General features: G+C 45.2%; 1 protein-coding gene across 1 annotated transcript; it reads right to left on the bottom strand.

Moving 5' to 3' along the window:
* Positions 1-284: 284 nt before the first annotated feature.
* UBL4A (ubiquitin like 4A) lies at positions 285-23369 on the bottom strand. The gene is made up of 4 exons (XM_073600398.1): positions 23191-23369; positions 17132-17237; positions 8437-8612; positions 285-477 (listed from the first exon to the last, which is right to left on the bottom strand). Exons 1-4 carry the CDS (start codon positions 23236-23238, stop codon positions 367-369), a joined length of 441 nt encoding a protein of 146 aa, XP_073456499.1. The 5' UTR covers positions 23239-23369; the 3' UTR covers positions 285-366.
* Positions 23370-26496: the final 3127 nt, after the last annotated feature.

Below are 26496 nucleotides of genomic sequence, written 5' to 3'. Positions count from 1 at the left end.
GCAGCAAGATTCTGTGCCAAGTGCATGGACCCGTGGTAGCCAATCAAATTTCACCCTTGGAACAGCTGTGAAGTAACAAAGATAGCTGATTGGTTACTAGAGATTTTGACATCAGTCTTTACTTTAATAAGTAAACCCCTATGTCTTTGCTCAGGTGCCAAATAATGGATACAAAAAAAAAAAAAGGATCATCAGTATACAGAAAATCACTTGTTCCTCTTTTGGCTGGAAAGGCAGAACAGACCGGTTTCTGGAAATAAACTCAGTGACTAAGCACCTGCTCATTTTTGTGTTTTATTGCAATAGTGATGCAATTTGGGTACTGTACAGGACTGGGAAACAAGTACATTGTGAAAGGAAGAGGTGTCAGTCCAGGAATCCGAGGTCTATGGTTTCTGGTAGCTGTGGGTGAAGAATTCGTGTCGCCAGGCGCTCAATGTCATCCAGGCTGAGTAGCGACAGGCTGCGTTCATAGTCCTAAGGAAAAGCAAAAAAAAAAAAAAGGGGATACATTTTTACATAAAAGAAAGCAACATACACATTACATGTGCAGCAACTGTAGTGGTTAGAGGATTTAGACAAACCATTTAACACTCTCAGGAGGTGCTTAAGTTAGTCAGCTTTAGTTCATTTGGGTCAAACCTTTATTCAAAAAGGAATAATATTTCTTGCTGTAACTACTTAAAAAGTGTTAGCTAGAGGAAGGCTTCAGTTTGTTGTTCATGTATGTAAAGTTGGATCTAATCTAATAGTCCAACACTGCTGTCCAAGGGTGGCTACACTGCTCCTCCAAAGATACAGAGGAGGAGTGAGCGCTGCCACCCTCAACAGGTGAAAGTAACATTTTTGAGAATCCTATCTTATGGAAAGGAATTCAAATCTACGGTCTAGGTTGAGACATTTTTAAAGCAACCTTAAAAAAAAAAAAAGTACAATGTTTGCATAACCTACAAGTTCCACTGCCAAGAGCATATGCAATAAAGTTCTAAATACTTTTTTTCTTAATGGCAGTCATGTGAATGCCATTGTTTTTTTTTTGTTTTTTTTAAGGAGGGTGATTTGCATGGGCCAGAAATGATCAGTGCTCTGCATCTTCCACCCAAGTCAGACATCAGGAGGCCGCTGCTGCCATTCCCCTAGTAGGAGGGGCAGTACTGGGCATGATTATGAGAATGTGATCAGCGTCTTTTTCTCTGGATGACAATGGTAATTCTGCATCATTACACAACAAAGTAATTCAGTGGTGGGGCTGCCGTAGTGAGGGTGGCAAGGCTTTCTATCTTTTAAAAAGCCCATAAGAGTGTTGTCATCTTTGAATAGGAGGAAACCCTTGGAAGTGAAACTGGCAGGATCAAGAGGTATGTATGGTAGGATTAGCAGGTATGGGAGGGAAAGAAAGAAAGAAAGAAAGAAAGAAAGAAAGAAAGAAAGAAAGAAAGAAAGAAAGAAAGAAAGAAAGAAAGAAAGAAAGAAAGAAAGAAAGAAAGAAAGAAAGAAAGAAAGAAAGAAAGAAAGAAAGAAAGAAAGAAAGAAAGAAAGAAAGAAAGAAAGACTCACCTCATTAAAGCTGATCGCTAAGTTTTAACCACTTCAGCTCCAGAAGGTTTACCCCCCCCCCTTCATGACCAGGCCATTTTTTGACATACGGCACTGCCTTACTGTAACTGACAATTGCCCGGCCATGCAACGCTCTACCCAAAAAATAATGTATGTTGTTTTTTTTTTCGCTCCAACAAATAGAGCTTTTTTTGGAGGTATTTGATCACCTCTGACAATTTTGAAAAAAAAGAAAAATATTTTTTACTTCATCAATTTAGGCCAATATGTATTCTGCTACATATTTTTGGTAATAAAAAATCCCAATACATGTATATTGATTGGTTTGCACAAACGTTATAGCGTCTACAAACTATGGTATATTTTTCTTTTTTACTAGTAATGGCGGCAATCAGCGACTTATAGTGGGACTGCAATATTGCAGCGGACAAATCAGACACCTGACACCTTTATGGGACCAGTGGCACAAATAGTGATCAGTGCTTAAAATTATGCACCGTCACTGTACTAATGACACTGGCTGGGAAGGGGTTAACACCAGGGGCAATCAAAGGGTTAAATGTGTTCCCTATGAGCGATTGCCAAGAGTGTGTGTGTGTGTGTGTGTGTGTGTGTGTGTGTGTGGGGGGGGGGTGTAAAGAGCTTAGTAGGAACACAAGATCAGCACATTCCCCTCTCACAGAACAGCGGTCTGCCATTCTCACGAACAATTGGCGGGTTCTGTCAGACATCGCGTTCGCCGGACCTGCTGTGTCCAATCACAGTGGAGTGGGCAGCCGGCGGTGCACGCCCCAGACCTGACAGATCACGTACCAGGCACATGATCTGGCACAGAGCGGCCACCCTGCCACAGTAAATCTACGGTGGGCGGTTGCTAATCAGTTGATGAATTTTAAACCAAACTATTCCAACTGAACTATTTAATTTGTTAGCAGATGCAGCGGCTGTCACACAATTAGTCTGGTTAAAAAAAAGACACAAGTCCATCTAGTTCAACCAAAAAAGGGGGAGATGAGATAGATATAGATATAGATATAGATATAGATATATATATATATATTTTTTTTTTTTAATATAAGGGCTGGGAGATTTTCTTTAAAAAAAAAAAAATATCTTCGATTCACGATTCGAATTTTTTTTTTTTTTTTTTGGAAACCGCGCCGGTCCCGAGGCGCTGCGGGCATGAGCTTTTAGGCGAGGCCGTGGCTTCGGCCTAGTCCGCGGCCTCCGGCGGTAGCCGCGGACTAGGCCGAAGCCGTGGCCTCGCCTAAAAACTCATGCCCGCAGCGTCTCGGGACCGGCGCGGTGAAAAAAAAAAAAAAAAAAAAATCTAAAAAAATCAATTTGCTTAAATTTTGAATCGATTTGACCTCTCAACTCGATTCAAGATTTAAATCGATTTTTTTCCCAGCCCTAATTTTTTATATTTTTATATATATATATACACATACACACACACACATATATACACATATATATATATATATATATATATATTTATATTACACACACACACACACAATCCTATGGTTAAGGAAATCTGCTGAGCTGGCCAGAACCAGCTCTTTATGAGTCTATTTCCACCTTGTCACAGCTGTTACAGAGAAGAAGAAGCCTTTCCGAAGATTAAACCTGTCCTTATCTCCAGACGTAAAGAGTGCCCTTGTCCTCTGTGATGACCTTAAAGTGAATAACTCAAGTTCACCTAGGCTCCATTCACACTAGCGCGTTTTTTGATACATTTTGCATTTTGCAGAAATGCACGGGAATTTTTTAACATGGGTTCCTATGGAACATGTTCACATCAATGCCTTTTTGTTCCTCTGCATTTTTGGAAAGGGTCGGGGACTTTTTTTCATGCAAAAAGCAGCGTTTTGCATGTAATGGATTTCAATGGACAAGCATCAAAAACGCAAGTGCACCGTTTTTGCAGCGTTTTTGATGCGTTTTTGCCTTTTTTTTTTTTTTTTTTTAGACTGTAAAAAAAAAAAAAAAAAAAAAAAAAAAAAAAACGCAAAACGCAAATCGCGGCAAAAACGTGGCAAGCATGAAAAAAAAACCTCCAAAAACGCCCAAAAGCAACATGCATAGGTGTGAATCGAGCCTTAAGGACCGAGCCTCTCTTTCTGAGATTTGGCGTTTACAATTTAACATGTTTTTTTGCTAGAAAATTACTTAGAATATATGAGTGCACTTTTTTTGGAAAAAATACACTTTTTTGCATTAAAAAATAAAAACAGTAAAGTTAACCCATTTTTTTTTTTATATTGTGAAAGATAATGTTACACTGAGTAAATTGATAGCCAACATGTCACGCTTCAAAATTGTGCCCGCTCGTGGAATGGCGACAAACTTTTACCCTTAAAAATCTGCATAGGCGATGTTTAAAAAATTCTACAGGTTGCATGTTTTGAGTTACCGAGGAGTTCTAGGGCTAGAATTATTGCTCTCACTCTAACGATCGCGGTGATACCTCACATGTGTGGTTTGAACACTGTTTTCATATGCGGGCGCTACTCACGAATGCATTCGCTTCTGCACGCGAGCTCGGCGGGATGGGGCGTGTTAAAAAAAAAAAATATATAGATTTTTTTTCTTATTTATTTTATTTATTTTTACACTGTTCTAAAAAAAATATTGTGTCACTTTTATTCCTATTACAAGGAATGTAAGCATCCCTTGTAACAGAAAAAAAAAGCATGACAGGTAAGGATGACGTAAAAATCCTATTTTCTTTTTCATACACCATGGGGCACAGAACCAGGCTAATTAATATTCATTACCTGCTGGGACGTCCCAGAGCAATAGCCTTGAGGGGAGGGAGACACCCTGCCAAACAATAGCCATCAGAACTTATACGGCAGCCCACAGTACACTGCGGCCGAAAGCCGAATCCTCGGCTGCTTGAACATCCACTTGATAAAATTTTGTGAACGTATGCACTGAAGACCAGGCAGCAGCCTTACAAATCTGAGCCACAGATGCCCGACAGCTAAAAGCCTAGGAGGTTCCTACACCCCTGCTAGAATGAGCTCTCACCATAAAGTGAGGAGCTTTATGTTTCAGACCATAGGCCTGAATGACCAAACGGACCCAATTGGCAATAGAAGCTTTAGAAGCTGCCTGCCCCTTCTTGGGTCCTCTTGGTATTAAAAAAAAAAAAAAAAAATCTGATCCTCGGATCTCCACAGATCTAGACAAATAAACCTTGACTGTCTGGACAACGTCCAAAGAATACAGCTGTCTCTCTTCCACCAAACAAGGCTCAGAGAAAAAAGAAGGCAAAATAATGTTCCGATTTAAATGACAGGCGACACCACTTTTGTCAAAAAGGATGGAACAGTTCGTAACACGACTGTCATGGTGAAGGATCAAGTATGGTTCCCTACATGAAAGTGCCATCAACTCCAACACCCTTCTAGCCGAGGTGATAGCCATCAGGAAGGCCTTTTCCTGGAATGACATTTCCCTCATAGGTTCAAATGGTTGTTTCTGTAACACAGACAGCACCAAGTTCAAGTCCCAAAGACACAACGGTGACCTAATGGGGAGAAGCAAGCGAGTTGCCCCTTGCATAAAGGTTTGGATCAGTGTATGGGAGGCTAAAGGCCTTTGGTAGAATACTGATTGTACTCAAAACCAATTTGATTTCCACAGCTGACTGTAGAAAAGAGAGAATTCTCCCAATCACATATTTCTGAGGTAGCAATTTTCTGGCTTCACACCAAGCAATATAAAGTCTTCCTGACCTTATGATAAATCCTCCTTGTGACAGCTTTTCTAGCATTCACTAGAGTAGACACCACGGTCCTTTAACACCCTGGCTTCAATAGCCATGGTGTCAAATTTAGAGGGTGTAAATTAGAGTGGAATATAGGACCTTGAGACAGTAGATCAGGGCGACGTGGAAGTGTCCTTGGCCCGTCTATCTCACAATCTCGGGAAACCAGGGCCTTCTAGGCCAGGCTGGTGCCACCAGAATGAATGAATCCTGCGCAACAAATGTGGAAGGAGAGGGATCGGAGGGAAAGCATAAACCAGGGAGCATTGCTCCAATTGCCAGAGGATCTCTTGTTCGAGACACAAACTGCTGTAGCTTGTTGTTGAACCTGGATGCCAGTAGTCAACCTCTGGCCATCCCCAACATTGTCAAATTTCCTGGAACACCTCCGGGTGTAGGGACCATTCCCCCGGGCAGATCTGCTGGCGGCTGGGATAATCTGCCTTCCAGTTCTCTACTCCTGGGATATGGACTGCCGATATCATTGGCACATTTCCCTCTGCCCAGGCTAGTATGTAGTTCACCTCCTTCAGAGCTAAACGACTCCTGGTACCGCCTTGGTGGTTTATATAGGCCATTGCCGTGGCATTGTCGGACTGAACCCTGATGGGGCAGTCCTGAAGCTCCATCGTCCAGGACCGCAGGGCCAGACGTACTGCCCGTAATTCTAGGACGTTGATGGGCAGGGTCTGCTCTGTCCCTGACCATTTTCCCTGAGCTGTGAGGCAGTCTAGGGTCGCTCCCCAGCCTGAGAGACTGGCATCTGTAGTCCGTACTCTCCAAGTTACCGGGAGAAAGGATTTTCCCTTTCGTAGGTTCTGATCCTGCAACCACCAGTTTAGGCTTAAGCATGCCTGAGAAGATAAGCACATTGGAGAATCCAGGGCTTTTCTTCCTCTGTTCCAAGCCAACAAGATGACTTGTTGTAAAGGCCTGGAATGGAACTGGGCACTCATAGAGAGCCGAATGTAGGGTTGTCTGGTGCCACTGCACCTGATCCTTCAGTGCTCAGATCCTTACAGATGGCAAGAATACTCTTGCTTGGACCGCGTTTAGAATCAGACCTAAATAACCTAGACTTTGAGCTGGTCTCAAGGCTGACTTTTTGGTATTTTATGATCCAGCCTAAGCTTTTCAAATACCGCACTGTATATATTATGCTCTGTTCTAGAGCCTGTACTGAGTAATCTCTGAGCAGGAGGTCGTCCAGATACCTGGGTAAAAGTTTGTTGCCATTACACGAGCGGGCGCAATTTTGAAGCACGACATGTTGGGTATCAATTAACTCAGCGTAACATTATCTTTCGCAATATAAAAAAAAAATTGGGCTAACTTTACTGTTGTCTAATTTTTTAATTTAAAAAAAAGTGCATTTTTTCCAAAAAAGTGCGCTTGTAAGACCGCTGTGCAAATATGATGTGACAGAAAGTATTGCAACGACCGCCATTTTATTATCTAGGGTGTTAGAAAAAAAAATGTATGTTTGGGGGTTCCAAGTAATTTTCTAGCAAAAAAAAAAAAACGTTTTTTAACTTGTAAACAACAAATCTCAAAAAAAGGCTCAGTCCTTAAGTGGTTAAAGCATCAACAGTAAAACACAGTGCTCGAGGAATATCTGTCTTACTTTCAGGCAGATCATCCTCCTGGTTAGGCCTATCTGGCCGTTTGACCTGATCCTTTACAGACTGACAAATACCAATTACTGCAACAGCTGGCTGAATAGCTGAACTGGCCAAAGAAAAGGAAGCCTTTAATAATTTGTGCGACTAGAGACAAACTGTGCCATCCACCTTGCAGACACTGGTAAAAAACTAAAGTACTTTGTATAGGGAGGGATTATATAGGGGATCACTTCCTGTCTGAAGAACTTTGGTCTACCAGTGTCCATTCACCTAATGATGGAGTATAACCCAGCAGGTAATGAAAATTAGCCTGACTCTGTATCCCCATGCTGTATGAAAAAGAAAAATGTCCCTTTAAGAGGTATGGGCGGAAGTAACGTTTTGACATCGCTTCCGCCCTGCAATGGTATGGAGATGGGTGGGGGCCATCTTCCCCTCACTCATTTCCATACCTAACAGGGAGAAGGATCCGATCGCCTCCTCCGCTGCCGGAGAGCGACGGGAGGGGGGAGCCCTCTCCCGCCGCCAATAAAAGTCATCACGCGGCGAACCTGCCACTGAGCCCACTTTTTTCTGAAACCGGACCGCTCACTGAAAAGGATCTCGGGGTTATGGCATCTAGCTGCTGCTATAACAACGATAACCCTCTTCAAAGTGCCGACGTATATCGTCGTGAGCCGGTCTGGAAGGGGTTAATGGACCCCTTATATATTTGTACATGTTGATCATATCCCCCCTTAATCGCCTACTCTCAAGAGAGAATAAATTCAGTTCCTCTAATCTTTCCTCATAGCTGAGCTCCTCCATGCCTCATCAATTTGGTTGCCCTTCTCTGCAATTTCTCCAGTTCCCCCATATCCTTTTTGAGAACTGATGCCCAAAACTGAACTGCATATTCCAGTTGAGATCTTACTAATGATTGGCTGTGTGCCAGGCAGCAGGTTGAGAATGTCCAATCGTGCTCCCGGAAAAAAAAAAAAAAAAAACAAAAAACAAAAAAAAAAAAAAAAAGATTAAGTCACATTGAACGCTGCTGACATTCACAGGGAGCTTTGTATTCTATGAAAGAATACAGCGTTTCCTCCCATTGGCTGAGGTGAAGATTGTGACATCTTCCACCTGCCTCTCCGCCTCAGCCAATCAGAGGAAGCTCTGTAATCATTCATAGAATACAAAGCACCCTGTGAATGGCTGAGCAGCGCTCAGCCCATCTCAAATTTGTGCTGGTAGCGGAATGGGAAGTTTCCGCCCAGTTGTCAGAACATCGCACTTGTATACTGAATGTAGAGGAGACCACACACAGTTTATAGAATGCACTTAGCCACTGCATCTGTCAGTGAAATAAACAGTTCGTTTGCACTGACTTGGTAAAGTTAAATGAAACATGGAGATAGGCTTTATTGTGAAGTGCTGTCTGTTGAACTACGTGTTTGCCTTTACATTCCCTTTGGGTTGGCTCCTTTGTTACAGCCTTACCTTCTGCACATACTCCAGAATTCTCTCTGCATCAGAAGGGCTAAAATGCCTCCCTAGGATGACAGCTAGTGATTTCCATACTGGGTTTCCTCCCGCCTCCGGGGACGCTCGCTCTTTCACCATCAGGTTGAGTCTGGAGTCAGGTCCGATGCAGTAAAAGGATAGGCTATGTTCATCTGAATGGGAATCATAAAATGCTTTATTAGAACAATGCAGTGAAAGTATATAAGAACAGTAAGAAATCACAAAACTAACACGTAAACCAATACTCGGCTAAACTCCTTTTGAGGGGATGGTTTGGGGTTACATTCACTTTTACCTATTTTTCCACCATGTATACAATTTTTGTTTTACAAATAAACATTGAAAAACCAACTTCAGCTTCAACTAAAACTTAAAGTGGGTGTAAACCCTTACATATACCCACTGAGGTGACTAGCATCAGGTGATACACAGAGATGAAACAAATCCTCCTACATAAGTTGTATCTGTTTATCTGAAGCACTCTTATCGCTACAGCCTCCTAAAACACAAATCAAAAGGCTTTTTCTCAGCTCCAGCAGGCAAGGATCTGACCATCCCTCAAAAGTGATTCATGCAGACACCAGAGGGAAGGGAGGTCAGATAGGAACCAATCTAGGTGCTTTGGGTTGAGGCTAGTACATACTAGAGATATAGGCTTTGTTCATTTTTCATTTCAGAAGTTTACAACCACCTTAAAAATGAAATATTTTAAATGTTGTTAAACTACTGTGGCTGCAACATTCCCACCTCTCCAACACAGTCTCTCACAGACTGCAGTCCCCCACCGGTCCTCTTGTGGGTCGAATGATGCCCGTTTTTATGAACCCCAGGCCTCAAGGACCCACCCCTGGGTGTGAGATATCATTAAGCTGCCCTGGGCTAACAGAAAATATTCTGTAGAGAACTTTGTTAAAATCACTATGTAAGCAATGTTTTCTGCAGTATAAGGCTGTGTTCACACTATTGCGAATTGGATGTGGTGTTTCTGCATTCAATTTGCATGACAGGAGACTGTGACCGGCTCTCAATAGAGCAGGTTCACACAGGACCGGGGCGGCTGCGGAGCGAATTGAACAGGAGTCCTGAGTGTCTTCTGTTCTGTTTTCAACCAAAAATTTGGACGGAAATCGAAACCTGAAACGGTAAACGGGGACACACCGGACCCCCTGCTGTGAGCTGATCCGTACAGCAGTGTGAACCCAACCTAAAGGACTATTCACCGTCTGACAGAATTGGTGTTAAGGAGAACTGGAACATTACGTGATCAACAGCAGAAAAAGGAAAAAAGTACTAAACAAAAATGAGAGGTGAGAGGGGGAATGGGACAGGAGCATGAAAAATTCCAGAGCATTGTTTTGTCTGACATACTGGGACATAGGGCATGAAACAAAGACAAGAAAGACAAGAGTCACTTCTCTGACTCATTCCCTTGTGTGCAAAATTTTTTTTGGCTACTGAGCTCTGTAAACAGGGTTTTTTTTTTTTTTTTTTTTTTTACAGCAGATGGTAAGAAGACAAAAGAAACTATCAAAAAGAAGCCTGGAGCTCCGTAATCTGGGTGGACAGAAGACTTGTAATAAACATATCAAATACAAATATTTACTTTACTGGACATGGGTTATACTTACCTTGCCTTTGCATGCCAGCCATTTTGTTTGCCTTCTGCAGTAAAGTGATACACCTTCTGTGAATAAGGGAACATACAATTCCCTCTTTCCTACCACCATGTAGTGCTGGGTGCCCAAGTAGCGAATTGCAATGCCTGACTGATGTCATGTAAATGGCTGAGAGAGTCTTTAAAGCATTCGTTACCCCAGCATTTCATATTCCTGATTAGTGGTTGCTGCACCATGTACTTGTATGAATAGTATCCTGTTCTTTTTGTATTGCTTCCTTTGTGTGAAATTCCTGGTGTTCCTGCCAGTCCCTCTACTTTCACATGAAAAACTGACTACACTGAGCAGGAGAGCAAAGCGTGCTCAGTTCTCTAGCTATGCTGGAAACTCAGCCTGCTGTCCTCCAATGATCAGACAAGCCCCCCCGCACAGCCATTCACTGGGAAGATCCATGCTTTAAACTAAATGGGTTGTTTTACAAGGGGATTGTTTACAATCACTTTAACCCTGTGTAAACTTCCAGATAACCTTGGAGCTTACACAGGACGTCTCTCTTCTCCAGCAGCCATAAAGGGCAGTAGGAGAATAAGGCTCGGCTCCCAGCAGGGGCTCGGTGCGTGCAGGGTCACCGTTTCAGGTCTGATTTCAGCCTGAATTTTGGGCTGAAGTTGCACCTGAAATGGACCAAAAGATGCACAGCGTTTTTCTACAAAACACACCAGACCTGCTGCGGAGATATGTGAACCGGCTCCATAGAAAGCCAGTCAAAATCTCCTGCTAATGTGAATTGGATGCGGAGATACGGCATCCAATTCGCAATGGTGTGAACCCAGCCTGAAGGTTAGAGTGAAAGCAGTAGGTAGGTGTACTGTACATAATCCTTGTTCCTGCTTCACTTCCTAAAAGTGTATAATACATTGCTAAAACTTTTTTTTGTTAGAAGGGTTAGAACATGTGCACTGTATTAACTATCCCCACCCTAAAAGAAAGTAATAAAAAAATCCAAAATTTTACAGCTGTCGTTAGAAAAAAAGTGGGGTGCTATGCAGTACATTTCCAAAAAAGGGTCAGGTCCAGTTTTAAAAGGGCCAAGGTGCGATGACAGCCCATTCAAAATGAACAGGATGTTTTAACACAACCCACGTAGTGGTAGTAAAAGTGGTTTCTGGTACTTTTACCTACAGGTAAGCTTATAATCAATCTTACCTGAAGGTAAAATGAATATCTCCTAAATGTGTTAAAAGATATTCCACAGAGCAGCAGCCGGTGACGACACCATGCCGTTACTTCTGTGCCGTAAACCACAACTCCCTTGTGCATCATTTCAGACAGATGGTGCCCGCGGACCTGGAAGGAAAACCGGGCAAAAATGGAAACCCTGTCAGTGACAACAGTATGCCACTGAAGGCCTTCGTTTTAAGGCAAGGTCTCTCATAATGTGCTAGTATGCGATACGTATTAGCACATAGGACATTGCCTTGCAGGGTGAAACTATTATTATTTTCTTTTTTAACAAACTTTACTACTGCTTTAAAGTTCCTCGCTTGCTTGTACAAGTAGCGCTCTTCATGTTCTTCATGGTTTTATGCGAATAAAGGCATTTGGATCTCAGTTTGGTGTGCAGCCATCCGGATTTTCCTTTCATTACCCAGTGAAGTGTATGGCCTTCACTTCGAACAAATCCTTCTACATAAGTTGTACCCGTTTATCTGCAGTCCTCTCTACAACTCCAAACCCCTTTGTGCACTTCTTTCAGTTGGTTACATAGATACATAGTCAGGTTGAAAAAAGACATAAGTCTAACTAGTTAAAAAAAATAAAAAATATCCTTCACCCACAGTTGATCCAGAGGAAAGCAAAAAACCCCAGCAAAGCATGATCCAATTTGCTACAGCAGGGGAAAAAAATTCCTTCCTGATCCCCCCGAGAGGCAATCGGATTTTCCCTGGATCAACTATACCTATAAAATGTTAGTATCCACTTATATTATGTACATTTAGGACAGTATCCAGGCCTTTCTTAAAGCAATCTACTGAGCTGGCCAGAACCACCTCTGGAGTGAGTCTATTGCACATTTTCACAGGTCTAAGGCCTCTTTAACATGAACGATCCGTTCAGATCCGCCTGTCAGTTTTTTAGGCGGACCCTCCATAGAGCTCTATGGAGCGTCGGATGTCAGCGGTGACATGTCCGCTGACATCCGACCCGCTCCGATCCGAAAACGTGTAACGGAGGAAAAACCTACTTTTCCATCTGTTTTCGGATCGGGTGACGACGGACTCTACGGTCCATCGTCATCCGATCCCCCATAGGGGAGAGCGGCGCTCTGACAGGTCAGTCGCTGCACAGTGTGCAGAGACAGACCTGTCATCTTCCTGCTCAGCGGGGATTGACGGAGCGATCCCCGCTGAGCAAGCGGATGTTCACGGGGCGGATCATCCCGGATCCGTCCCGTGTGAAAGGACCTTTAGGCTGATTTTACACTGAAAGTGCCAGCCGTTAGCGGTAAAGCGCTGCTCATTTTAGGGGCACTTTACCGCTGTTTAACCACTTCAATACAGGGCACTCCCCCCCCCCCCCTCTCCCGCCCAAGCCCATTTTCAGCATTCAGCGCTGTCGCTGTTTAAATTACAATTGCACGGTCATGCTACACTGTACCCAAACAAAATGTTCATCATTTTCTTCCCACAAATAGAGCTTTCTTTTGGTGGTATTTGGTCACCTCTGCAGTTTTCATTTTTTGCTAAACAAAAAAAAGAATGAAAATTTTGTAAAAAAAAAAAAAAAAAAAAAAAAAAAAAGAAGTTTTTCTTCGTTTCTGTTAAAAAAGTTTGTAAATAAGTAAGTTTTCTACTTCACTGATGGGCACTGATGAGGCTGCACGGCCGGGCACTGATAAGTTGACACCGAAGAGCACGGATGAGGTGGCACTGATATGCGACACTGATGGGCACTGATAGGCAGTACTGATATGCAGCACTGATGGGCACTCATAAGCGGCACAGGTGGGCACTAAAAGGCTGCACTGATGGTTGGCACTGATTGACACTTATAGATGGCACTGATTGGTATCACTGATTAGGAGGCACTGGCAGGGATTGCTGGTGGGCACTGATTGGCATCATGTGTGGGCACACATTGCTATCCTGGTGGTCATCAGTGGTGGGCATTGGCCATCCCTGGTGGTCCTGGGTGGGCATCCGAGGGGGGCTGCGCTGATAAACTATCAGCGCAGCCCCCCCCCCCCGTCAGAGGAGAAGCCAATCGGCTCTCCTCTACTCACATCTGTCAGACGCGAATGAGGAAAAGCCGATAAACGGCTCTTCCTGTTTACATCTTGATGAGCCGTGATTGGACACGGCTGATCACGTGGCAACAACGATCGCCGCGATGGGCTCCCCCGGCTTGTTATCCTGACCACGTCATATGACGTCCGGATAGGATATCGCAACCACCGGCTGCTAGCGGTGAAAGAAAGAGGTTAAAAACCCTGTGTTGTGGCGCTTCCGAATCGCTTTTCAGGTGCTTTGGAAGTGCTGCCCATTAATTTCAATAGGCAGGGCATTTTGAGAGCACTGTATACAGAGCTCCCAAACCGCCCCAAAGCTGCTGCTTGCAGGACTTTTCCTAACGTCCCGCAAGCGCACCGCCCGAGTGTGAAAAGTCACATTGAAATGAATGGGAGTCAGTTTTCAGCCACTTTACAGGTGCTATTTCTAGCGCTAAAACGCCTGAAAACCGCCTCAGTGTGAAAGGGCTCTTACTGTGAAGAAACCTTTCCGTATTTGGAGATGAAATATCTTTTCCTCTAGACGTAAAGAGTGCCCCCTTGTCCTCTGATGACCTTAAAGTGAATAACTCAATACCAAGTTATTCAAAAACAATATAAGGGGATATGGGATTTTTTTTTTTTATTTTACACACACAGACACACACACACACAGACACAGGATAGACTGTTGTCTTTATTCAACCTTTACAACTATGTATGTTCACTATATGGACAGTAACAAAACGTCCCACACTACGGTTATTATTATTATTATTTTTATTATTATTATTATACAGGATTTATATAGCGCCGACAGTTTACGCAGCGCTTTACAACATTAGGGCAGACAATACAATTCAATACAGGAGGAATCAGAGGGCCCTGCTCATTAGAGCTTACAATCTAGGAGAACGGTTGAGTTCTTTCGTCATATACCGCTTCCTCCCAGTCTGAATATAGATATCAGATATTCCAACCGCTCACAACAACAAACAAGACAATACTCGTTTGGTTGCTGAACATGGGCTGTTTATTAAAACAAGAATACAGTCTTGTATACAGTTGAAGAGGAGGTTCCCACCTCCTGCTCATATACAATACACCTGTAATCATAAACATAAATTAATATGAGCTAGTTATCTAATCATTTACCCAGACTTGGTGACTCAGAGATATGACCTTTCAGGGTAGACTTGCCGTCTCCTCACTCACAACTTACAATACACCTAAGTATAAACACATCCCCCAATAGTTTTCTAGGAGACAAAGGTGTGTTAATGAGCATAATAAACTATTGGGTGAAAGACCCAGGCTTTCCAGATCTCATTAATCAGCATTCCTTTCGCATACATCTGTCCACTGAGTCCCAAGCTGGCAGAGACCATCATGGCCTTCTTAATAATGTCATTTTGCATTACATAACAGAATATCTTCCTAAATGCTCATAGCTCCCTCAAATGCCAGGGCCCATAGTCGGTAGGCAAGAGGCTAGCATTCAGTCCCCTCCAAAAGCCTCTGTCCCGGGTGAGTCTGTCACATGGACCCCTTATGCATTTGTACAAGTTGATCATATCCCCCCTTAATCTTAGCAGTTAGCATTTATCTTCCTCCCACAGTGCAGGTCAGCTCCTCTATATATCACATGTGTGCGCCACAGCCTCAGTCCTTGCTAAGAGTAATCTGTTCTGCAACCCTAAGGGCGCATGACTACAGCTAACCCATAGGAATAAATGGGACCAAAGTACACATATATGAAGAGGAACCAGCCAAGAAGATGATCACTGGACCAAGGAAGAAAGTGTTATCCCAGCTGGACTGCCCTTGTGGAGACAACTTTACTAAATGTGTCCCTTAAAGTGGTTGTTAATCCACTCTGCCCTCTTCATACCATCCTCTCGGTCCCCTAATGCTGTGTGCCCCTGTGTCTGTGATTTATAAAAAAAAAATGCAGTCTATACCTGCTTTCAGATCACCACCTGGCGCTCCTGTGACCGGCCGCCTCTCTCCTCTCCCTGTCTGACAGCTGCAGGAGTGGCAGAGAATCCCCCACTGACATCAGTCCGGAGGAGAGAGGCGGCCGGTCACGTGTGCGCCGCCCTGAAAGCAGGTATAGATGGCATTTTTTTTTTTTTATAAATCACACACAAGAGCACACAGCATTAGGAGACAGAGAGGATAGCATAAAAATGTATAAGTTATTTCAGCAGCAGGAGGGGAGGCGCAGGCGCTGTCACTAGTTGACATGCGGGGAGGGGAGAGAGGGCGGAAGAGAGCTGCGGATGACGGAGGAAAGTAAACTGGCCACGGTGTCAGGGCTCAGCAGCCATGATAAACCATGGTCAGTTTACAGGGGGGGGGGGGGGGGAGGGTAGAACCAGGCAGGATCAGCCAGGTATTCCAGGTGATACAGGGGGGCAAATTACACAGCACAAGCACTGTGCTGTATAACATGCTTTAACCACTTGATATCCGCGCTATGGACGAATGACAGCCACACCGCGGACCTGAATTCCCGGGAGGCCATCATATGACGGCCTCCCCTGTGCACGCGCCCTACAGGGAGCGCGCTGTGATCACCGAGTCACTGAGACTCAGGTGATCACCGATCCTAATAAGGGGCCGGTCCCGGCCCCTTACCATGTGATTAGCTGTCAGCCAATGACAGCTGATCACATGATCAAAACAAAAGATCGTTAATCGGCTTTTTTTTCTACTCGCGCTGACAGCGCGAGTAGAAAAAAAAGCCGATCACTGGCCCGGATGCGAGGGACATCGGTCCCGAAGTGGAAGAGGCACATCTGCCTCATCTGTGCCCACATAACAGTGCCCACAGTGCCACCTATCAGTGCCCACCAGTAGTGCCAATCAGTGCCACCTAGCAGTGCTGCCTATCAGTGTAACTGATAGTGCCCATTATTGCCACCCATCAGTGCCCATCACTGCCGCCTATCGGTGCCGCCTCATCAGTGTACATCAATGAAGGAGAAAAATTACCTGTTTTAAATAACAAAATATTTAAAAAAAATTTTTTTTTTTTTTTTTTAATTCAGTTCTTTTACATTTTTTTTAACAAAAAATAAAAACCACAGAGGTGATCAAATACCACCAAAAGAAAGCTATATTTGTGTGGAAAAAAATGATTAAAATTTAATTTGGGTACAGTGTTGTATGACCGCGCAATTGTTATTCAAAGTGCATCAGCACTGAAAGCTGAAAATTGGTCTGGATAGGAGGGGGGTTTAAGTGCCCAGTAAGCAAGTGGTTAAAGGAGCAGGATATATTTTTTTTTGTTGTGTTTTTTTTAGGGTAACAAATGCTTTAAAGCAGAACTAAACACCAGTATACTTACCTCTGAGTCACAAATGCAATAGCTGCAAACTCACTCACCAGTGCCAACACCTTTGTTGGGTCTTCTTATGAGTTCAGCATCTTCTGCTATCTTAATTGGTCAGCATGATTTGATGCAATTCCTGTGCATGGGAACCGATTCATCCTGGCAGCCAGCAGATGCCATTATTGTGCACACAGCTCTACATGTGCAACTCTGAAGCAGAGAGTGAACAGGATGTTAATAAGTCTTTACTGTAGAAAAGACCTGGCATGCTTTTTCTGCAGTAAAAAAAAAAAAAACAACACCAACCTTCCTGCTGAGTCCCCCCCCCCCCCCCCCCCTCAACGTTCCACCTTATAAAACAGATGGGGGCACTATTCCAGGAAATTACATGAGGATGTCTAATTTGTTCCAACAGGTTCACTTAACGCACATTAACAATCTACACTATACCTGAGAGGGCTTTGCCTCTAAACAGCAGCCTCTGCTGGGACACTGGTACCTGTAACTTGTCTTCTACCAGTCTTTTCACTGTAAGGATGGTGTCATTTTCAGAGACCTGGAAAAACAACAGAGAAACCACTGAATGTAATCATGGCACAATTCTGGTAGATTCTATGCAGACACAGCACAATTACAGTCTGTTCAGTTCTAGGTATTGCCCAGATCTGGCAACATTAAAGATCTGCTCCATTGCTGAGCCCATTGACTGCTGATACTTACCATGCCCATGCTCTCATGGTTAGCCTACATGATGCCTATGACAAATCAAGTGCTTCTAGATATGGGGGAGCACGTGATTCAGTCCCCTTCCTTTCATAATACAATTTTCCTGAGCCCTTGATCCAATCCAATACACCACACCACTAGCATTGTTGTTATCCAAAGTATAATTGGAATTTGACCCATATGTTTGTTAGATTTGAACAAGAAACTTGTGGCAGGTGACGTGGCAAGTGGACAATACACAACTTGTGGCAGGTGACGTGGCAAATGACAATCCAACTTGTGGCAGGTGACGTGGCAGGTGGGCAATCCACAACTTGTGGCAGGTGACGTGGCAACTGACAATCCAACTTGTGGCAAGTGACGTGGCAGGTGGGCAATCCACAACTTGTGGCAGGTGACGTGGCAAATGACAATCCAACTTGTGGCAGGTGACGTGGCAAATGACAATCCAACTTGTGGCAGGTGACGTGGCAAATGACAATCCAACTTGTGGCAGGTGACGTGGCAAATGACAATCCAACTTCTGGCAAGTGACGTGGCAGGTGGGCAATCCACAACTTGTGGCAAGTGGACAATCCACAACTTGTGGCAAGTGGACAATCCACAACTTGTGGCAAGTGGACAATCCACAACTTGTGGCAAGTGGACAATCCACAACTTGTGGTGGGTGACGTGGCAAGTGGACAATCTACAACTTGTGGCGGATGATGTGGCAAGTGGACAATCCACAACTTGTGGTGGGTGACGTGGCAAGTGGACAATCTACAACTTGTGGCGGATGATGTGGCAAGTGGACAATCCACAACTTGTGGCAGGTGACGTGGCAAATGACAATCCACAACTTGTGGCAGGTGACGTGGCAAATGACAATCCACAACTTGTGGCAGGTGACGTGGCAAATGACAATCCCCAACTTGTGGCAGGTGACACGCTAAATACAAGTACACTGCTGCTCTCTCAGCTGCTGCTACTCACTCTGGTCTCACAAAATGGTTGAAAGAGTTAAATAATACTGTTTTTTGAGCTGGGGGGGGTCTTGATGTTATCTTAACTAAACGATTCTAGACGCAAACGCGGTAAAACGCGGCTAAACGGGTGTTTCTAAACGCCGGTTTCAGCTTTTAAAAACATGCTTTCAGCAGACTTTGCACCGGCGTCTTGTGTGCATGGGGCCTAAAATGCTCAACAAGCCAAATCCCATTAATTTCAATGGCACCTGTTCACATCTGAGCGTCCTGTTACCTGAAGCAAAATGCCTGAAGCTCAAAAAAAAAAGTAAATGAGCTTCTTTTTGGCAGATTACAGGCATTTTTGGCCCCATAGACGTCAATAGAAATACCTGACTTGGGTGTTTTACAAGTGTTTTGTCGCTCCTTTTCTGCTCAAACTGCCGCTCTCCCCAATTTCCTCCCCCTAGTGCTTTCTATTAGCTATACAAAAAAGCCTGAAGCTATAAAACACTTGTAATATGTTTATAAAACGCTTTAAGCCCCCATTCACATCGGCGTGATTTGACGTGTCAAATCGCATGCCACATCGCAGCCTATTGCCAGCAATGGCACTGTCCCAATCAGTGCAACACGGACTTTGCGGCGCCACCCCGATTTCCAAAGTAGTTCCTGCACTACTTTTGGCGACTTCGGGGGTGATTTCAATAGACAGCTGTGCATGAACCCACACAGATGTCTTTCAAATCGCCCCTGAACTCGCACTGAAATGCGGGTTTAAAATCGTGCAAATTCAGCTGAACTTGCGTAATTTCAAACTCACGTTCATTATGAACGATGGCTAAAAAAAAGCTGAACAAAAACTGCTGAAAAACATCAGTAAATCGATACCCTCAGGTGTGAATGGAGTGATCCCGCCAGAAAACTGTTATCTGTACTGGGCCAGGCATAAGCAGCCGAGGCATTCGCCAACCCACAGCCGCACATATACAAGTCCCGCATATACAGTTGTGCTCATAAGTTTACATACCCTGGCAGAATTTATGATTTCTTGGCCATTTTTCAGGAAATATGAATGAGAACACAAAAACTTTTCTTTCACTCATGGCCAGTGTTTGGCTGAAACCATTTATTATCAATCAACTGTGTTTACTCTTTAAATCATAATGGCAACAGAAACTACCCAAATGACCCTGATCAAAAGTTTACATACCCTGGTTATTTTGATCGCTGATGTCATTGATTCTAAAGGGGGCAATACACGGTATTAAGAACTGGGGTATGTATACTTTTGAGCAGGGTCATTTGGGTAGTTTCTGTTACCATTATGATTTAAAAAGAGTAAACACAGTTGATTGATAATAAATGACTTCAGCCAAACACTAACCACGAGTGAAAGAAAAGCTTTTTTGGGTTAATCATTCATAGTCTCTGAAAAATGGCCAAGAAATCATAAATTCTGCCAGGGTATGTAAACTTATGAGCACCACTGTACAAGGGGCTGCAGGGAAGGGCAAAGATGATTGGCTCTTTCTGGCAGGATCTATCAGGTCAACGTGCCCTATTAAACCCATTGTGTGAAAGCAGCTGAGGGGCGGGGGAAGTCTCCACCGCCTGTTATTGGCTGTCTGCTTTGACAGTTTCTGGTGGGATCATTCAGGTAGGTTTGGACGCACGTCTGATTTCAGTGACAAGTCCAAACCTTCCTGAGCAATCCCAACAGAAGCTGTCAAAAAGGGGCCAGACAATCATAGAGGGCAAAGGTTTGCCTCCGCCCCTCAGATGCATATATACAAGTGAGCATGCATGCGTCTGGCGGGGCATGCTTCCCTTGCTTGTGATTGGCTGTCCGCAATAACCTCTTTGCTCAGGTAGGTGCAGACTTGTCACTGAGCTCAGATATTCAGAGGTGAGTCCAAACCTACCTGAGCGATCTCACCAGGAAAGTATCAAAACAGACAGCCAATCAGAGGTGTCTGAGGAGGCTTACTCGGCCCTCAGCTGCACGTATACAAGGCGTGTACTTGTGCCCGTTGGAAACCAGGCCCAAACCTACCTTAAAACTGAGCCAAATATAAGCGACAGAGGCATGCACTGCCCCACAGCCACATGTATGCTTTTGTAGATGTGTGGCTGAGGGGCGGGGAAAGCCTCCACTGCCTATGATTGGCTGTCCGCTTTGTCAGCTTCCTGGTGGGGTCGCTAAGGGGGTTCAGACACTTCTGGGCTCATCCCTGGTCCTGAGCAGGATAAAGCAGGGTGTGGTGCAAACTTGGGCACAACCCGTGAGAGGCTGTCACATGATCACATCCCCATTGGCCCAATCAGTAGCACCCAGGGAATTCCCTGTCCTGAAACTGCATGTACAGAAAGGGATGGGGATGCTTGTGACACCGTGGGACCCAACGCCTGCGTGCCACACCGCGGGACCCAACGCCTGCGTGCCACACCGCGGGACCCAACGCCTGCGTGCCACACCGCGGGACCCAACGCCTGCGTGCCACACCGCGGGACCCAACGCCTGCGTGCCACACCGCGGGACCTAACACTTGCGTGACACAACGTGGGACCTAACACGTGCATGCCACACCATGCGTTCCACACTGTGGGACCCAACGCGCGCGTGTGACACCGTGGGACTTAACACATGCGTGCCACACCATGCGTGACACACTGTGGAACCTAGCGCCTGCGTGCCACACCATGCGTTCCACACCGTGGGACCTAACACGTACGTGACACACCATGGGACCTAACACGTGCATGCCACACCATGCGTTCCACACTGTGGGACCCAACGCGCGCGTGTGACACCGTGGGACTTAACACGTGCGTGCCACACCATGCGTGACACACTGTGGAACCTAGCGCCTGCGTGCCACACCATGCGTTCCACACTGTGGGACCTAACGCGCGCGTGGGACCTAACACGTACTTGACACACCGTGGGACCTAACACCTGCGTGCCACACCGTGAGCCCTAGCGCCTGCATGCCACATCATGCGTTCCACACTGTGGGACCTAACGCGCGCGTGGGACTTAACACGTGCGTGACACACCATGCGTGGCACACTGTGGAACCTAGCGCCTGCGTGCCACACCATGCGTTCCACGCCGTGGGACCTAACACGTACGTGACACACCGTGCGTGACACACCATGGGACCTAACACCTGCGTGCCACACCGTGAGCCCTAGCGCCTGCGTGCCACACCGTACGTTCCACACCCTGGGCCCTAACACCTGCGTGCGACACAGTAGGACCTAACATCTGTGTGCCACACCGTGGGACAATACGCCTGCGTGCCACACCGCGGGACCCTACGCCTGCGTGCCACACCGCGGGACCCTACGCCTGCGTGCCACACCGCGGGACCCACACTGTGGGACCTAATGCATGCGTGCGACACAGCGGGACCTAACGCCTGCGTGCCACACCGTGGGACCTAACGCCTGCGTGCCACACCATGCGTTCCACACTGTGGGCCCTAACGCCTGCGTGCCACACAGTGGGACACAACACGTGCGTGACACACCATGCGTGACACACCCTGGGACCTAACACCTGTGTGCCACACTGTGCGTTCGACACTGTGGGACCTAAAGCCTGCGTGCCACACCGTGGGATCTAACACTTGCGTGACACATCGTGGGACCTAACACGTGCATGCCACACCATGCGTTCCACACTGTGGGACCTAACACGTACGTGACACACCGTGCGTGACACACCATGGAACCTAACACCTGCGTGCCACACCATGAGCCCTAGCGCCTGCGTGCCACACCATGCGTTCCACACTGTGGGACCTAACGTGCGCGTGGGACTTAACACGTGCATGACACACCATGCGTGACACACTGTGGAACCTAGCGCCTGCGTGCCACACCATGCGTTCCACACCGTGGGACCTAACACGTACGTGACACACCGTGCGTGACACACCATGGGACCTAACACCTGCGTGCCACACCGTGAGCCCTAGCGCCTGCGTGCCACGCCATGCGTTCCACACCCTGGGCCCTAACGCCTGCGTGCGACACAGTAGGACCTAACATCTGCATGCGACACAGCAGGACCTAACGCCTGCGTGCCACACCGTGGGAACTAACACTTGCGTGACACATCGTGGGACCTAACATGCGCGCGACACAGTGGGTCCTAATGCCTGCGTGCCACACCGTGGGACCTAACACTTGCGTGACACACCATGCGTAACACGTGCGTGCGACACAGCAGGACCTAACGCCATGGGACCTTACACGTGCGTGCGACACAGCGGGACTTAACACTTGCGTGACACAAAGTGGGACCTTACACGTGCGCGCGACACAGCGGGCCCTAACGCCTGCGCTCCACACCATGGGACCTAACACTTGCGTGACAAACTATGCGTTCCACACTGTGGGAACTAACGCGCGGGTGCGTAACACACCGTGGGACTCTAATATGGCCACTAAAAGAAGTGCTGCCCCCCCACAAAGTCACAGGGAACTGCAGTACATAAATGTGATTTTTGTCATCTTATCATTGAATGTGGGTGTCTCCGTCATAGTATAGGGCTCCACACAGGGTGGGGGATGGGAGGACATCGGTATACAAACACACCCAGAGCACTGACCAGGCCCAGGACATGAACAGGGACTAGAATGTTCCAGACCTCATCACCAGGCCTGGGCACATCTCTCCAATGGCACTGTATGGGAGGGCAGGGACAGGTGCTCTTTGTACATTGCTGCTGATGCCTATTGAACACCCATATTAAGAATAACAGAGACCTGGGGAGTCTCACTCCCACCGTTGCAGTACATACCGCACAAGACCCTCCCTCTCACCTGAATATTCGTCTCTTTGCCTTTTAACGCTTTCACTGTGAGCTGCATCTCCGGGTCCAGCCGGGATCACCATAGAGTCTGCCGAGCGAGCTAGAGCGGCTCTCACAGCTCACCGCTGAAGTCCTCCAAGATGACAGTGCTGTCACGTGGAGCTACGGCCGCTGTTCGGTCAGATATGGCGACTCGTCAGATTTTGTAACGGAAGTGACGTTCCGTCGCCGCCATCTTACTACACCCCTCACACCTCCACAATTAACGATACATCGAGAAGGGGGCAAGCGGACATCTTGTTACACCCACCGTAGTTTTGCATTGCACAGTTATTTTTAACAGGAAACTCAGCTTATAAGGTGAAATACAGTGTATAGAAATCCGACGAACTTTTTAGGTGTTTAATTTTAAAAACAGCGGCAAACCTGCTGATTTCACAGGTTTGCTAATGTGAGCATTAGCTGCTTTTATAATTCAAGATGTAAACACTCCGATGGATTTCCAAATACTGTATTTCACCTTATAAGCTCCGTTTCCTGTTAAAAATAAACTGTGAAATGTAAAACTCCGGTGGGTGTAACAAGATGTCCGCTTGCCCCCTTCTCCGTGTATTGTTAGGCTTAATGTACACGTTTTTACAACCTCTCTTAAACGATTTAGTAACCCACGTTTTAAAACGACCATTTTGCCGCTTTTGCATGCCGCGTTTGGTGGCGTTTTGCCGCATTTGCATTTAGAAGCGTTTTAAAAAAAGAATATATATTTTTTTTTTTTCAAAATAGCCAAAAATGAAAAAACGCCTGTAAACGAGTGCGGGGTGTAGCAAGATGGTGGCGACGGAACGTCACTTCCATTACACATTCTGACGGGTCGCCTAATCTGACGGAACACAGCTCCTGGAGATGAATGTGGGCGGAGCCGAACGTACGCAAGCTCCAAAGCTCCAGCACTGGCTGTACCTCTAGCCCATCCCTTCTGTATAGCGCAGTTGCCGATCGTGAACACCAGAGGGAGCTGCTGGATTTAAAGTGTCCCTGAGCTCACAGACAGGTCTATAACCTCTTCACCTCCAGGGAGATTTATACATTTTCTGCACACATGTTAATATCAGTATTTTTTTGGTTTAAAAAAATGGCTTACAGACCCCAGAACCTTATATATTTTCTGAAAGTAGAGACCGTGTAGAATATAACATTTTTGGTGTCATGCGATACTTGCACAACTGTTTATCAGTTTTAGGGGGGAAAAATATTGTAGAATTAATTTTATCACACACAAGCACAATATAATTCACAATTTTTTGTACTGAATAAAAGATTTGGTTGTATCGAGTAAATGGATATGTAAAGTCTCAAATCAGCATGTACCCGCAAAACAGCAAAAAACTACAATAGCCAAAATCATCAATAGGTGGCGCTTTAACCCTTCTACTGTCAATACCATAAACACAAATCAGTACCACGAGTGGCTTTTGGGGTGGGGGGGGGAGCAGGTGGTACCCATGCAAAGTTAAATGCAAATAAATGAATGCACTCCAAAAGATGTGGATATACAGTATATTAGCAAGGGCTCATTGGTTACATTACACCTTGTGTACGACACTCCACCCCTCAATAAACACTATTCTATTTATGAGGACAAAAAGTCCTGAATCTTCATTGTTCGCATGATGTATGTCCATAGGATGGAGGGCCAATCTCAACATGTTTCAGTACATGGCTTCATCAGGAGAAATCAAGGTGCTACGAGATATATACACTATATTAGCAAAAGTATTGGGAGGCCTGCCTTTATACAATGGAAAAAGACACACCAGGAGACAGGAAGCCTAATGATTCAGTAGGTGCTTGTCTCGGCTTGCCTCTGCACACAATGAATGTAGAAAAAATGGCCGCACACCACTGTAGATCAAAATCCTTTTTATTTGGACATCCCAAAAACTACAGGAATCAGAATGCTGGGTAGACGCATTTCGCACACTTCACGTGCGCTTAGTCATTACCTTTTTTTAAAAGAGACTCATGAATATTTAATTATATACAACACATATAAACAAAAGAAACAAATAATCAAAAATGTATACGTGCTCTAACAAGACAAAGTGTTGTTCTATAAAGCCTAAATATAAAGAATATATAAAAACATTATTATAAAACACCATATAGTCTTGTGTCACCTTATACTCTAAATCAACTAACCGATAGATGACAGTATCCTCTCCCACCCTGATATAAACAACGATCAATACATATAAGCACATGTATATCAATGGGTGGGGGGGATCTCCTAACATGGGAACGGGAAAAAAACAAACAGCACAAGACACATAGTTACATAGTGGGTAAGGTTGAAAAAAGACACAAGTCCATCAAGTCCAACCTATGTGTGTGATTATATGTCAGTATTACATTGTATATCCCTGTATGTTGTGGTCGTTCAGGGGCTTATCTAATAGTTTCTTGAAACTATCGATGCTCCCCGCTGAGACCACAGCCTGTGGAAGGGAATTCCACATCCTTGCCGCTCTTACAGTAAAGAACTCTCTACGTAGTTTAAGGTTAAACCTTTTTTCTTCTAATTTTAATGAGTGGCCACGTGTCTTGTTAAACTCTCTTCTGTGAAAAAGTTTTATTCCTATTGTGGTGTCATCAGTACGGTATTTGTATATTGAAATCATATCCCCTCTCAAGCGTCTCTTCTCCAGAGAGAATAAGTTCAGTGCTCGCAACCTTTCCTCATAACTAAGATCCTCCAGACCCTTTATTAGCTTTGTTGCCCTTCTTTGTACTCGCTCCATTTCCAGTACATCCTTCCTGAGGACTGGTACCCAGAACTGGACAGCATACTCTAGGTGTGGCCAGACCAGAGTCTTGTAGAGAGGGAGAATTATCGTTTTATCTCTGGAGTTGATCCCCTTTTTAATACATGCCAATATTCTGTTTGCTTTTTTAGCAGCAGCTTGGCATTGCATGCAATTGCTGAGCCTATCATCTACTAGGATCCCCAGGTCCTTTTCCATCCTAGATTCCCCCAGAGGTTCTCCCCCCCCCCAGTGTATAGATTGCATTCATATTTTTGCCACCCAAATGCATTATTTTACATTTTTCTACATTGAACATCATTTCCTGTGTAGTTGCCCACCCCATTAATTTGTTCAGATCATTTTGCAAGGTTTCCACATCCTGCAGAGAAGTTATTGCCCTGCTTAGCTTAGTATCGTCTGCAAATACAAAGATTGAACTGTTTACCCCATCCTCCAGGTCGTTTATGAACAAATTAAACAGGATTGGTCCCAGCACAGAACCCTGGGGGGCT

The sequence above is a fragment of the Aquarana catesbeiana genome, linkage group LG09 (genome assembly GCF_042186555.1).
Source record: "Aquarana catesbeiana isolate 2022-GZ linkage group LG09, ASM4218655v1, whole genome shotgun sequence".
Taxonomy (NCBI): Eukaryota; Metazoa; Chordata; class Amphibia; order Anura; family Ranidae; genus Aquarana; species Aquarana catesbeiana.
This window is presented reverse-complemented; position numbering and strand designations above follow the sequence as displayed.

Excerpts from the sequence above, each read along its gene's own strand:
- UBL4A (XM_073600398.1), bottom strand. The coding sequence starts at position 23,238 with ATGCAGCTCACAGTGAAAGCGTTAAAAGGCAAAGAGACGAATATTCAG. Across the intron at positions 8,613-17,131 it reads TAGAGGCAAAGCCCTCTCAG|ATGAACATAGCCTATCCTTT; the intron begins GTATAGTGTAGA and ends ATTCCCATTCAG. Across the intron at positions 478-8,436 it reads TTCTGGAGTATGTGCAGAAG|GACTATGAACGCAGCCTGTC; the intron begins GTAAGGCTGTAA and ends GCTTTTCCTTAG.